The sequence below is a fragment of the Trypanosoma cruzi genome, genomic scaffold, assembly GCF_000209065.1.
Source record: "Trypanosoma cruzi strain CL Brener 1047053517187 genomic scaffold, whole genome shotgun sequence".
Classification (NCBI taxonomy): Eukaryota; Euglenozoa; class Kinetoplastea; order Trypanosomatida; family Trypanosomatidae; genus Trypanosoma; species Trypanosoma cruzi.
This window is the reverse complement of record NW_001849503.1, coordinates 82,788-95,253: the sequence shown is the minus strand read 5'-3', so window position 1 is coordinate 95,253 and position 12,466 is coordinate 82,788. Positions and strand designations below refer to the sequence as shown.

The 12,466-nt window shown below is 50.9% G+C and overlaps 6 protein-coding genes and 1 pseudogene across 6 annotated transcripts, besides 8 other annotated features; all 7 read right to left on the bottom strand.

The window, feature by feature from the left end:
* Positions 1 to 12,466: part of a sequence feature (heterozygous, non-Esmeraldo-like haplotype) that runs on past the window's edge.
* Positions 366 to 395: a microsatellite.
* Positions 526 to 545: a microsatellite.
* Positions 555 to 590: a sequence feature (AT_rich).
* Positions 628 to 651: a sequence feature (AT_rich).
* Positions 725 to 785: a sequence feature (CT-rich).
* Tc00.1047053511903.300 lies at positions 904 to 2,157 on the bottom strand (annotated as a pseudogene).
* On the bottom strand, positions 2,865 to 5,498 carry Tc00.1047053511903.290 (hypothetical protein, conserved; the record flags this gene model as incomplete). Its single annotated transcript, XM_812850.1, has 1 exon — positions 2,865 to 5,498. One exon carries the CDS (start codon positions 5,496 to 5,498, stop codon positions 2,865 to 2,867), a length of 2,634 nt encoding a protein of 877 aa, XP_817943.1.
* Positions 6,054 to 7,253, bottom strand: Tc00.1047053511903.280 (hypothetical protein, conserved; the record flags this gene model as incomplete). The annotated part of the gene is made up of 1 exon (XM_812849.1): positions 6,054 to 7,253. The coding sequence occupies one exon, from the start codon at positions 7,251 to 7,253 to the stop codon at positions 6,054 to 6,056; it is 1,200 nt and encodes a 399-aa protein (XP_817942.1).
* Positions 7,309 to 7,328: a microsatellite.
* Positions 7,459 to 7,479: a microsatellite.
* Tc00.1047053511903.270 (hypothetical protein, conserved) lies at positions 7,640 to 8,005 on the bottom strand (the record flags this gene model as incomplete). Its single annotated transcript, XM_812848.1, has 1 exon — positions 7,640 to 8,005. One exon carries the CDS (start codon positions 8,003 to 8,005, stop codon positions 7,640 to 7,642), a length of 366 nt encoding a protein of 121 aa, XP_817941.1.
* Tc00.1047053511903.260 (hypothetical protein, conserved) lies at positions 8,326 to 9,780 on the bottom strand (the record flags this gene model as incomplete). The annotated part of the gene is made up of 1 exon (XM_812847.1): positions 8,326 to 9,780. One exon carries the CDS (start codon positions 9,778 to 9,780, stop codon positions 8,326 to 8,328), a length of 1,455 nt encoding a protein of 484 aa, XP_817940.1.
* On the bottom strand, positions 10,208 to 11,467 carry Tc00.1047053511903.250 (hypothetical protein, conserved; the record flags this gene model as incomplete). The annotated part of the gene is made up of 1 exon (XM_812846.1): positions 10,208 to 11,467. One exon carries the CDS (start codon positions 11,465 to 11,467, stop codon positions 10,208 to 10,210), a length of 1,260 nt encoding a protein of 419 aa, XP_817939.1.
* On the bottom strand, positions 11,738 to 12,457 carry Tc00.1047053511903.240 (hypothetical protein, conserved; the record flags this gene model as incomplete). Its single annotated transcript, XM_812845.1, has 1 exon — positions 11,738 to 12,457. One exon carries the CDS (start codon positions 12,455 to 12,457, stop codon positions 11,738 to 11,740), a length of 720 nt encoding a protein of 239 aa, XP_817938.1.

The following is a 12,466-nucleotide window of genomic DNA, read 5'->3' as shown; positions in this document are numbered from 1 at the left end:
TTTTGGTTTCATCTACCTGTCCCTCTCACTCTCTGTCTGTCTGTGTGTTTGTGTGTGTTTTGTATGGGGGATGGGGGAAGGAAATGAGTAAATAATTTAGCAAGGATGGGGAGACACTGCGGGAAGGGGGGGAAGAAACCAGGCGGAAGGTGAGAGAGAGAGAGAGAAGGTGACATGCATGCATGCATACATGAGACACGAATGCTGCCTTTTTTCTCTCTCTCTTTTTTTTTTTTTTTGTTGGTGTGGGTGTTGTATGCCCCTTCCATTTATTTTTATGTCACCACCCTTGCATGCATACAATATATATATTGATTTGCAACCCCCCCGCTTTGTGCCCGCAGCAAAATCCCCCGTTCCACTAAAAAACAAAACAAAACAAAAAACACAAAACACAAAACAATTCACTCCATTTTTCCCCCCTTCTCCCCCCCAATTTCCCTTTAAACCAAACAAGACAAAAAAAATCAAAAAAAATGTTTTATTTTTTTTCTTCGTTTTTCTTCGTTTGTGTGTTTTCAACCGTTTTTTTTTTTTTTTTTTTTCCATTTTGCTTTTATTATATATATTTATTTATTTATATATAAATAGTCTTTTTTTCCCCTTTCCCTCTTAAGAAGTTCCATCAATTTTTTATTAAATATTTTTTTTCCCCTTTTCCTCTTCTCTCCTTGTTCGCATCTTGTCCTCTCCGGCTTGCCTGCTGCCGCAATTCACCGCATCCAGAGAGAAAGATAGAGAAAAGGGAGGAAACAGGGAGGGAAAAGAAGGAGAGAGAGAGAGAGCAGAAAACAACGAAAATCATGCAGTTTCTCGCACTGGTCCTGGTGAGAAAAAAAAAAGAAAACGAACTTTTTCGTCTTTCTCCTTTTTCCCCAGCCTGGCCTGGCCTGGACTTCCCCCTTACGCTCTTTCACGGTGCTGGCGGGTGGCGCTGGTTTCAAAGGATCTGCTAACGCTCATGTTATTGCTACCGATGCTGATGTTGCTAATGCTCTTGTTGCTACAGACAGGGAGACGCGAGGCCCTTCGCGGGAGCGCTGGCATCGACATGTTAGCGGCTGTCGTTGAACGGGAGAAAAAGGGGCCAGAGAAGCACTTTTCTTCATTCTCCACTCTAATCACAGGCACCACGCCATTCCCTGCTACAGCCACACTGTCGCCCTTCTTTGTCTTCTTGCCCACTTCGTTAGCATAATCATTGCTTTTAACAGCAGCACTGGTCAAGCCCTTTGTCGGAGTGAAAGCCTGACTGTTCGCCGATGCAATACTGGCGCGTGATGGGAGGAAGGGCGGAAATAAATCGCCTTTCTTCTCTTCCTCTCCACGGCTCATTCTGCTCCCACCGCTGCTGTTTCCACTAGCCATGCTCAGCCGTCGTAAAACTGGCAACATCAACGCATCCTCCTCATCAAATTCACCAGCACTCAGAACTTCCGATTTGGTTGAAGGTCTTCTGGAACGGGGCGTCGTGACGAGGTCATCCACGTACCGGTAGAACTCTTCGGCCTGCACGTAGAGGTCCAGCTCAAGAAACCGAATAAAATGTGCCTCAAGACAATTCATCTCCGAGTTTCTGACTCCGCAGATGCTGGCAAAGTTCTTGTTGCTAAGTGTCCGTGTGTCCATGACTTTACTGGCAACGCGCGTTGCAGAGGCAAATAGCTTGAAGATGTTGAGTTTCGTAAGGAAGAGAGATGGTTTACGGGAGAGGAGCCGATCAATATAAAGGCAGGCAATCAAGAGTACAGACGGGGACACATATGTGTATTCTACAATGCGATTGACGTATCCCGAAAAGGAGATGCTCGGCGCTGTGCTCGTGTCGAAGACATTGAAGGAATCCCGTGTAACCTCCGCGTCAAAGAACTTCTCCAAGACCGTTCGTATGTCCATTTGGGGCGACGGCAGCGGCAGATTCAATTGACGGGGCAGTTGTTTCCCCTTCTGCTTCCGAGTTCTTCTGATGATCCTCTTTCTGCTTATCCAACCGCTGCTTCCACATTTTATGTGCGTCAATGACGCTCTCGACAGCGCAGCTGATGGCGGGGATAAGAAACTCGTACTCCACGGCATGTTTTGCTTGAAGTGACTCCGTTTCACTCAGGACGCCTTTCTGGCAGTACCGCTGCGGCTCTGAAACGGATGGGGAAAGAACAAACAACTTCAGACGGGCAGGCACATCCGAGGCGGGGAATGCGGCGTTGTTGTCGGCACTCAGTTCATCACGCTCGGCCTTGAAATTAGATTCTGATATACCGGACTGAGACGAGAGCGACGGGATTTCAAAAAGAGTGCGGCTCAACGCACGATGCTTCAATAACTTCTGTATGGCAACGTGGTGTGCGTGACGAAAATATTCACGGATAAGCGGTTTATCCGAGTCCAACGTGTCCAGGCTCAAAAACCTCACTACACTATCGGTCTTCATTTCTTCTTTTCGTTTGGGCGTTTCAGCTGCTGTTAGTCGTCGCTTCTTCTTTCCTCTCTCTTAATTCCCCTTTGCATTGCAGACAACGCAGTCACAAAGGCAAGAAAGAGAGAGAGACAGTGAAAAGACAGAAAGGCAAAAATGAAATAAAATAAGTAGACGGATGATGGAGAATCCATAAAAGTTCAAACAGAAAAACGCATGCCACCACTACCAAGGCAGAAAAGCAAATAAATTACTCAGTCACACTCTCTTGTGCACGCGGCCTTCCCTACACACCCAAAAGGATGCCCCAAAAATCAACTTACCTTGCAATTGTGCAACGATAGGGGAGAGGTGGAAAAAGGTGATGGTGTGGGCAAGCAGCCAAACCGATGATTTTCAAAGGAAAACCCGTTTTTTTTTTTTTGAGGATTTCACTCACACTCTCGGTTCATTGCAATTCCGCGTCGTCCAAGCAATGCAAAAGTTTTATGGCCGCCTCCCGGCAATGCGGCTCCGATCCCGCTTTTAATGCTCGCAACGTGTGAGCAAGTGTATTGCGCCCCACTTCCACCGCAACGACAGAGGTCTGAATATCTTTGCCGCTGCCGTCAGAAAGCATGAGCGTCATGACCGTCGCCACAAGGTCTCGCGTGTGTGAAGAGGAGATGGACTCAAAAAGAAGCAGCTGCGCTAGCAGACGCATGACTCCACGCGTGGCATCAGACGCACCATCTTTTCCAAGCACCACCGGATCTCCCGCAAGTAACACCGCTGCATTTTGTAGAAGAGCACAGATTGCCGTCTTCACATTGCTGTTTTTCGTCTGAAGAAGCGATTGGGGTGCTTTCGTGAGCATTGCGAGGATCAACGCCAACTGATCCGCAGTCAGTTTCGCTCCTGGTGGTGGTTTGTCCAGCGCTGCGATCACGTGAGCAAAGAGACGTGTTGTCACGAGAGCCTCCACATCAGGGACATGAGGCAAATTTTGAATGCATTCCTCAAAAAACTCTCGTGCATTGGGTGCATCCCCTCCGTTGCCGTCATCCGACAAAAGCAGCTGCAGCCAACCAAACGGATGCACTGTAACAGCAAGGAGGTGGCTGAGCAGGTCCAGTGCAGGGAAACGAGAGGCCTCGGGCAATTCGTGGTACAACGCCGCAATATCGTCCAGGAGGGCGCTGTTTGGTTCCCCCTCGGCCGCTGTTACCACCCGCTCCACCAAAGCACTGAGCCGCGTGTTACCCGTCAACTCATCAATCTTCTTCTTTGCCCCGGCTGCATTATACGATGTGAAGCGTTTATGGCTATTCCATCTGACGATACTGCGGTTTGCTTCCTCCGCTGTGGCCGGAGGCGCTCCTGCCCGCCGTGCCGCTTCTTGCTCAAGCAATAGCCCTTCCCGTGCATAACCTGAAAAGGCAACGTCACTTCTAGATGCCCCCACCGTCTCCATATTGCGCAGCGCCTCTCCCCAAGTTGGGGTGGTTGAGACACCGGCTTGCTGCAATGCCGCGGCCTCGCGGGCGTATTCAGAGAATACCGGCTCCCCGCCGCCCCCACCAACAGCGGCAGAGGCAGAAGCATGATTGCCTGCTCCTGTCACCGCGTTGGCGGTTCCTGTTCCTGGCTGAATGTCTCTGGGATCAACGTTGTTTAGAATAAAATTTTGTATCTCCTCCCTGTGCGATTGGGACACGAGGGTGCGATTTTCATTTATGAAGTTCTGCGCGGCCTCAAAGATGCTCTGGCCTTTGTCGTACGAAAGTTTGAGCATTTTCCCATTCACATCCACATCAAAGATATAATCGTGCGGCACGCCGTTCAGGTACTTCTTTTCTCTTGGCTGCGCTGCACCTGTAAATGCCTGCCCCTGCGGCCCCTCAACAACAGTCCCCACTTTGTCCCAACGACCGCAGTTCCAGGCATAAACCTCAATTGTGCCTGCCTCTGCGCGAGCAATGAGACGTTCACCCTGATGTGTCCCTTTACGAAACCGCAGATCAGCCACCGAAAGCATTGACGCTGTGTCAATCCCGGCAACGGTGAGAACTTTGACGTCAATTGTTTGGGCGGCCACAGCGGCCTCAAGTGTCTGCAGCTTCTCCACAGATGCCATCATTTCATCGTCTGCCGTCCACATGCGCACGACACCGTCAGAACCGCCGGTCACAACGTCGCCTGTATTTGTGAAACAAACAGACCACACCACACATGGATGGTTGATGCTCTGTATGACAACACTTTCCGTCTGCGTGTTCGACGAGGCCAAATCCAGCACGCCGCCCTTCCACACCTTCAACGATCGATCTTCTGAGACGGAAAACAACAGTTGCCGTGTTGGGCAGTAACAGAGGGCGTAAATTAGACTGTCGTGCGCTTTCAAGAGGCGGAGTGGGGTGGTGCCCGTCTCAGTGTCCCAAATCATGATAGTTGCATCATTTCCCCCTGTGGCAAAACGGGTCGCACTCATTGCGCAGATGCATTGCACGACGTCTTCATGGCCAACAAAAACCGACAGCGTAGCCCCTGTCTCCACATCCCACTGGTGGATCGTTTTGTCGCCAGAGGCAGACACAACGCTGCTCGTTCCTGGCAACTGAGCAACAGCCCGCACCGCCGTCTTGTGTCCGGTGTAATTTTGCTTCACACCGCCTGTTGTACTGTCAAACACGATACACATACCACCCCAATCGCCCGTCACAATGTCACCAGAGTTTGGTAACATCACAACACCGCAGCAGACACCATGCGCATGACCATCCAGAACTGCCTCAAGCGCCGTAGTCACGGGGTTCCACAACGCCACGTGCTTATCATTGCTGCCCGTGACAATGCAGGACTCACCATCAAGAAGCGTCATGAAGGGATGAAAGGTAACAAAGTTCACAAATGCAGTGTGGCCTACCAACACAAGACCGGATGTAATGGTGTCATTGGGAGGTTGCTCTGGGAGGATCATGGCGGTGTTGTCACGCGACGCAGTGAGAAGCACCCCGCTGGAGCACGACACGTGTCGCACATCGCTGGAGTGAATGCACCCCTCCGCACGGAGCACAAAATGAACCTCGCCAGTATCCGTCATGCTTTGGATGTGAGAATGTAAATTTGTATGTATAGTTTTCCCCTAACCCCACACAATCACTTTCCCTAACAAAGTTTTTTTTTCCTTTTTCTCTTCTTCCTTCCTACCGTTTGGGGTGAATATCCCCCTCTCTTTGAGGAAAAAATGCAGCAATTAATGAAGGAGTGACTTTAAAAAAAAGTAATGACATCGCTGCAAATGGGCAGAATAAGAAACAACAGGAGTCACCGGCGCACTGTTAATGTATTCCTCGCTTCTTTATCTACTGCGATGCGGTCCTGCCAGCGGAGGGACCGTTTCTGTGGCAACAGCAAATTTTGGGGTAGAAGGCAATAAACGTCGACGGCGCTGGTGTCATTGGCCACAATGGCGCCTGCAAGTGGGTATCTGCACCCACCACCCCATGCGTCCTCATGGAGGAAAACACGCGAATGCATTGACAGAAAACGCATATTTGTTGAAGGGACAAACAACACCCTAACCTCAAAGACAGCCAGATCGGGCCACAGAGAAGACACGAACAGACACATGCACACACAGGGATGGATTGTCAGGTTACATACGCAGCATTCCCAACAGTTGGAGACCATAACGCACCGCGTGGTACGACGTCCACCAGTACGCGCCCGAGACATCCACCCACGTGACGTCGAGCTCCATGTTTCCCTCATCCTCCCCCGACATCGTCACCACCGACGCGTAGGTGGAAACAAAATCCAGTTCGTCTTGGAGTGTCCAGCCACACGGGGGGCGTTCGCGTAAAGCCCACCGCATCAGCGCAAGACGCAGCATCCAGACAGCCTCGTGTCCCTTGTCGTAATGTCGGCGTAACTCTTGCGTGGTAACAGCTAGTAGCCTCCCCCACACGTGCAATGCCACGGAGTTGTGCTTATCAAAATCGGCTCCTCTCTTCGCTGTTGCCTGCTCAAGAAGAAATGTTAAATACGCCGCGGCGGATGTGTCACCGTTGTGCTTCTCAAAAAAGTGCACAACGGCGTCCAATTCCTGCAGCAAAAATGATCTTTTAGCACTCTCCTCAGCCTCCTCTTGTTGAAAGTGAAACGCGAACAGTTGCCGTCGATGGTTCCAGGCGTTGTAATTCATCGGGTGTTTATCAGCGGCATTAAACAACACTGAACGGTCGTGTATATGAAAGGCCTCCAGGTCCATGCCACCCAATTTTAGCATTTGCTGCTCCACCCACCAGCGGTGCACCCAAACTTCTTGAACCTTGTGGTGACAGCTCACCAGAAGGGATGTCAGTAGGAGTTCCTGCAGCAAAAGCAGCGGCAGAAAATGCTCCCCCTTCCCCTCCATCACGTCATGGGCGACGACTGTTGTCTTTAGCCATCGTCGTCGTTCACTCCAGAGACCAGTATGTGCGGGGACCAGCAGCAACAACACCGGCACCACGCCTTCCTGCGACAGTCTTTTGACCAGGGGGCCAATGATCGGAGGCGCAGAATTTCCCCCATCTGTATGTGGCTCGTGAGGCTCTTGCATTCGCCGCAGGAGTCCCACAAACGACGCCGTCAGCATCTTGTCGTCAAGACCCACAACCAACTCAAAATGGCCCTCGTGATCGTCAAGCACATCGATTGTGCCCCATCGAAGCGACATTTCCTCCAGCGCGACGGATGAAAGAAGCGCCAACGAGCATTCGACAGGTCTTCCAGAATGGAGCTGCTGGGCCGCCACTTTAAGCGCAGCTTGGAGTCGTTCGGCCACTTCTGTTAACACATCCGAGTACTTCATGCGACTCTCTCACCCTCCCTTTTCCTGCTCCTCTGCCCAAGCCATAAGGCATAGTTGTGTGTGTGTGTGTGTGTGAGCATTAAAAAACAAGGGGCCCAGGGATTTAGTGAACAAACATTAAGGCTATCGCAGCGGAAAAGGAGGAGGAAATATACATGTAGCCACCGCAGAGAAAAATAAAATAAAAAGAGGGTTGGCGGGAAGCAAAAAAAAAAAAAAAAAAAAACAACAACAACAACCAAAATACACACATACACACGCAGACGCACAAAAAGACGTCGCCTCCGCCAAATAACACGCGAAACCAAAAAAAAAAGTATAAGGCAACATGGCTCACTGGGCATGTATGACTGTGTGCATGCATCTGTCTTTACAATCTTTTCGATTCATCGCCGTGACAATACTGCCCTTGCCTCATTGAGCTTTGTCGCGATGTATGGGCTGCCATTCACATCACTGTGCAACTGTTTCATCAGCGTGTAGTAGTGTTCCTTCACCTCCTTATCCGATGGGCGGGCGCCAGTTCCATCAGCGACATCTTCCGAGAAACCGAGCAGCAGCAACGCCTCCCGCTCCGACATGTTGGCCTCAAAACTTTTCTCGTGACGGCGGTACAATTGGTGCGCATGGAGGGCTTGGGTGGCGCCCATTCCGCCCTGCGCCATTGCAACCCGCTGTGTCACTCGAGGCGCCAGCCGCGAGACGTAATACGCCCCTGCAAGTAGCAGAAACGCCGTCAACGGGGCCGCCATAAAAGACTTCCCCGCCTCGCAAAAAAAAAAAAAAGTTGTCCACAACGCTTAGCTGCTACTGGCAGCCACGAGAGTAAATGGAAAGAAAAGAGAGAGACAAAAAGAGAAGAAGGAGGTGCAGAGACAATTATTCCCTCACCATGCAACAGGATCCGAAGAAAGAAACGAAAGGAACAACGACCAAAAGCGAGAGAAAAAGAGTGAACTTAGATGTCTTTCACCAACTTCAAGAACTATGAACAATAACCATCTATGTTTTTTTCTTCATTTGGCTTGTTCTTTTTGTGGTTGGCTAAAAGTAGAGAAAAAAAAAAGAAAGACTACCGCCCGCTGCTTCTCCCGCCAGTACTGCCACTGCTACTGCGACTACCGGCAGTGAATTGCTTTTCCACCTCCAAGCCCATGGATGCACCATGAGGCAACTTACCCTCCCGCCGCTGTTGAGCAAAACCAGCAGCGCCATTGAACTGGCCTGCAGAAACTCTCCGCTTCTGCAACTTCTCTTCTCGAAGTCTTTTCTCGTAAAGACGGCCGTCACGGAAGGCATTCCGCATCTTTTCTTCCACTTCCCCCACGAGACTCTCCATAATGTGCTGTCGCTCATGCACCATCTGCTCATGGACCTGCTGGAGCTGCTGGTATTGCTCCTTTGCCATATCTTCCGTGCGTTTTTGTTCCTCTTGAAGTAAACATTTCATCCGCTCCCTCTGCTGTTCTGCCACGCGGCATCTTTCTCTTGCCGCCTTCAACTCATTGCGTAATTTCGCCTCACTAAAAGACTCCACGCCCATGGCGGCAGGTGTCAATGTATCATCATCCACATCTCCAAGCGGGGAATTCCCTTCCACACTTGTTTGTAATCCAAAGGCATCGTTCGAGTAACCCGGCACCGTCACATTCTGTAGTTGCAGGCTAGCACGATGTAATTGCGTTTCCGTAATCCACACCACACCCGCATCAAAGGCAATGCAAATGGGCTCCATCAACATGTCCACCAGGAGTGAAAGTCTCTGCAATGTTTCCTGCATCTGCAGTTCCTTCATTGAATTCGTACACTCTTGTCGTCCATTAGCCCCTCGCGGTGGGGCAACGATAACATTGAGGCCCTGGTAGCGATGACCATCTTCCTGCAGCTGGTCAATCACCGTCAGCCGGCGGTGAAGGGATGTCTCCTCCAACCGCAGCCGCTCCACCTCAAGCTGAGCGGAGGACAGGGCATTAGTCAGTTGCTTGTTTTCTGCCTCCAGCGTCGCCATTCTACCGTCTAATGCGTCAACACGCTCTATGAGAGAAATTCGTTCCAGACGTAGTCTATTAACTTCCTCCTCCAGTGCGCGGCTCCGCTCCAGTTCCACCTCACGCAACAAGGCAACCTGCGCAAGGGAACTCTCGAGACGGTCAATATGTCCCTGGGCAAGAAGAGGGTCAAAACGAGCTAATTCCTCATCAGACACCTTCGCGCGAGAGGCGTTTTGAAGCAACAGCTCCGCCCGCTGCAGTTGTCCACTCAAAAAAGATATATGTGAAAGAAGATGCTTTCGATCGCAGTAGTCCGCTGCCGTGATAAGTGGGTGCTGCAAAATTTTTGCCTCGGCATTGTCTCTTATAAGGGAGGGTGGAGCCGTGAGCTCATCGGCGCCGCGAACGGCAGCTGTGGCAGGATGCCTGGGCGGAAGCGCTGGCGGGAAGGCACTTCCGGATGCGGCATGTCGCCAGGATTTATCTTCCCTGGAACTCTGCGGCACCTCTTTCATCTCTTTGCCGTTAGTTTTCATCTATGGTCTTAATTATTCTCTCCCCCCCCCCTCTCTCTCTCTATGCTGAAATGTACGCTTGGCAGGTCTGCAATCCCTTCCCCGTTTTGTCCCACCGCACAGGGGACGTTGCTTCCAACACTACTGCCTTTGGATGGTGAAAGAGAAAGACCCGGCACGGTAAAAGCAGCAGGAACAGTGGACAGAGTACACAGACAAGAAAAACAACAACAAAAACTGAGCATTTCATGCCGTGGGAAATGACAACAGCAGTCGTCCAACCCGTCCCACGTAGACGGGGCAGAAAAAAAAAGAAAAAGAAAAGAAAGTAGAGATATAACACAGCGTTTACGGCAATAGATGCATTTGCTCACACGCATAGAGCATCTTAAAACACACACACACACAAAAAAAAAATGCCTAAATGTTTCGCCCTTCATCTTCACTTTTAGCAGCAGAAGTTGCCGTTAAACAGTTTTCCCTCAGTTGAGGATCTTTTCGAGACGGGAGTACCCAGTGCCTTTGACTTAATGAAATCCAACACATGCTCAGCGACGTTTTCCACTCCGGAGAAACCCGGGAAGTAGTTTACATCCACAATTACTGGTGTGGCGGAACAAAGCAGCGCCGAGGGGGCGCCGGTGACTTCATCAAATAAAGGTGCATCGCGCAATGACGCCCCCAGCGGCGTATCACACTGTCCAGAGACTTTTTTTGGGACCAACAGCAGGTCAAAGCCAAATAGCGTCAACCCCAACTCCCGCACCAACTGCTCAGCAATTTGACTGCACTGAGTGTAGGCTCTTCCGCCCACTGCAAGGTAATTCCTCCAGCGCGCCTCCTCCTTTACCCAGCCAGCATCAATGGGGAATTTTTCTTGAGAATCCACAAAAACAGGACCACCCATCTTCGACAAGACACATCGCAGCAACGGCGCTGTTGGGACAGCCTTCACAAAAACGTCAGTGCCAATGCAGTAAACTTTGATGACAACTGAAATAGCATGCAAAAAGAATTCCTGCAGAACAAAACTGTTGACGCAGGATGAAAGCAGTGAGAGCACCTCCTCCGGCAGGGATTTCTCGGGCCTGCAACCCTTCCATATGACCATCTGGTGCGTGAAGGACGGGCCGGTGCTGATGTCCGACTTCACTATCCACCATGTCTCACGTGAACTTTGGCTTGCACCCATAACTTCGGTGTCTTCCTCGTCGCTCAATACAAACGAAGACAACCCGAGCGGGGTCAACGATGCACTGTCTCGTATCCACAGCCAAGAGTGAGGAACTGGACACAATGGCCGCTTCAAACGACCGTCCAACATCTTGTAAAGCAGCGACCTCTGCAGAACGAGGCGTGTCAACTCCACCGGATCAATAATAATGACAGGTGGCATACGTTTACGACGACGTCTTCGCGAGGCTGCAGCACACCACCGACAGAGGGCACCCACGGCCTTGGGAGGCAGCGTGCTCACTTTGTGCAGCACCAAATCCGCGTCGTTTTCCGTTCCAGTCGAGAAATTGTTTCTCTCCGGGTCGTATTGCATCCAAACAAACGAAAAGGTGACATGAGCGTCGTCATCGCCTTCTCTCTCCAAACTTTCCTTCTCTTCTACATATCGCTGCAGCTTTTCAAAGAATGGCTTCTTCCTCTCCGAGCTACAAAATGCAATTACAAACTGCCTCTCTCTTGGAGCAGTGCTCATGTACAGACTTTGCTTCTCCTCTTCAGCACCACGCTGGGAAGTGGGAAAAACCAAACAAAAACAACAACAAAAAAGATACCAGAAGAGACGCTTCACAAAGACGCGGTCACCCAGACACAGAAGATACAAGGGAAGTAGACAGTAAGAATTCTGTGCCTCTTCCTTTTTAAAGGACAAAAGCACAATCCTTCACTGGTCTCGCAGCGGCTCTAACACACAAAAACACTAAAAAAAGCAAGGAACTCATTACACCGACGCAACAGCGGGTCCTCACATCTCACCACACAACACAATGGTAGGCAGCAACAGCGGCACGGTCTCCCGCTTGGCATGAAACACCGCCCTCGTAATTTCCAGAAGCTGGCGCTTCGTCCTTTCATGGGCCTCTGCGTCACGGTGCACCATTCGTCCAATGAGAATGGCGTCGGATGGCATCTTCGCATCTGCCCCACGCTCCAACGCGTCAATCCGAAACGTAGACGCCACTTTCAACGCCATCGCTGAGGCGGTGCCAGGAGTGTGATTCCAATACTGCATGTAAAGACCTTCGGCGTGCTGACAGCGGGACGGTGCAGTTGTTTCAAGAGCCTCCAGTTCATTTGCAGGAATCTGCAGCGGGCCTTGACGCTCACCAATCGCGGAAAAAAAGCCGCTCCCACCACCGCCCATAACATCTCCGCCAATGACGTACTGTCCGACAAGCGCGTCATGCATCACGGTCCCTTTATAGCCCGCCGGCTGAATTCGCTGTTCCACGAGACGGGTGGAGCTTCCAACGCACAGACCGTACATGTTTGAAGCTAACGTTGGCGCCAAATCTGCAAAGAGCTCAAACATAATGCGATGCGGTGCCCCATCCTTTTCACCACCGGCAGCTGGTTTGGGGCACTTGATGTCAAGAAAAACGACAGGGTTCGATGGGTGTGTCAGTGAAATGCCGCGATGCGGCACACCAAGGGGATCCTTTTGCGTTAGCGGTTTCCCATGCATGTGTCACTG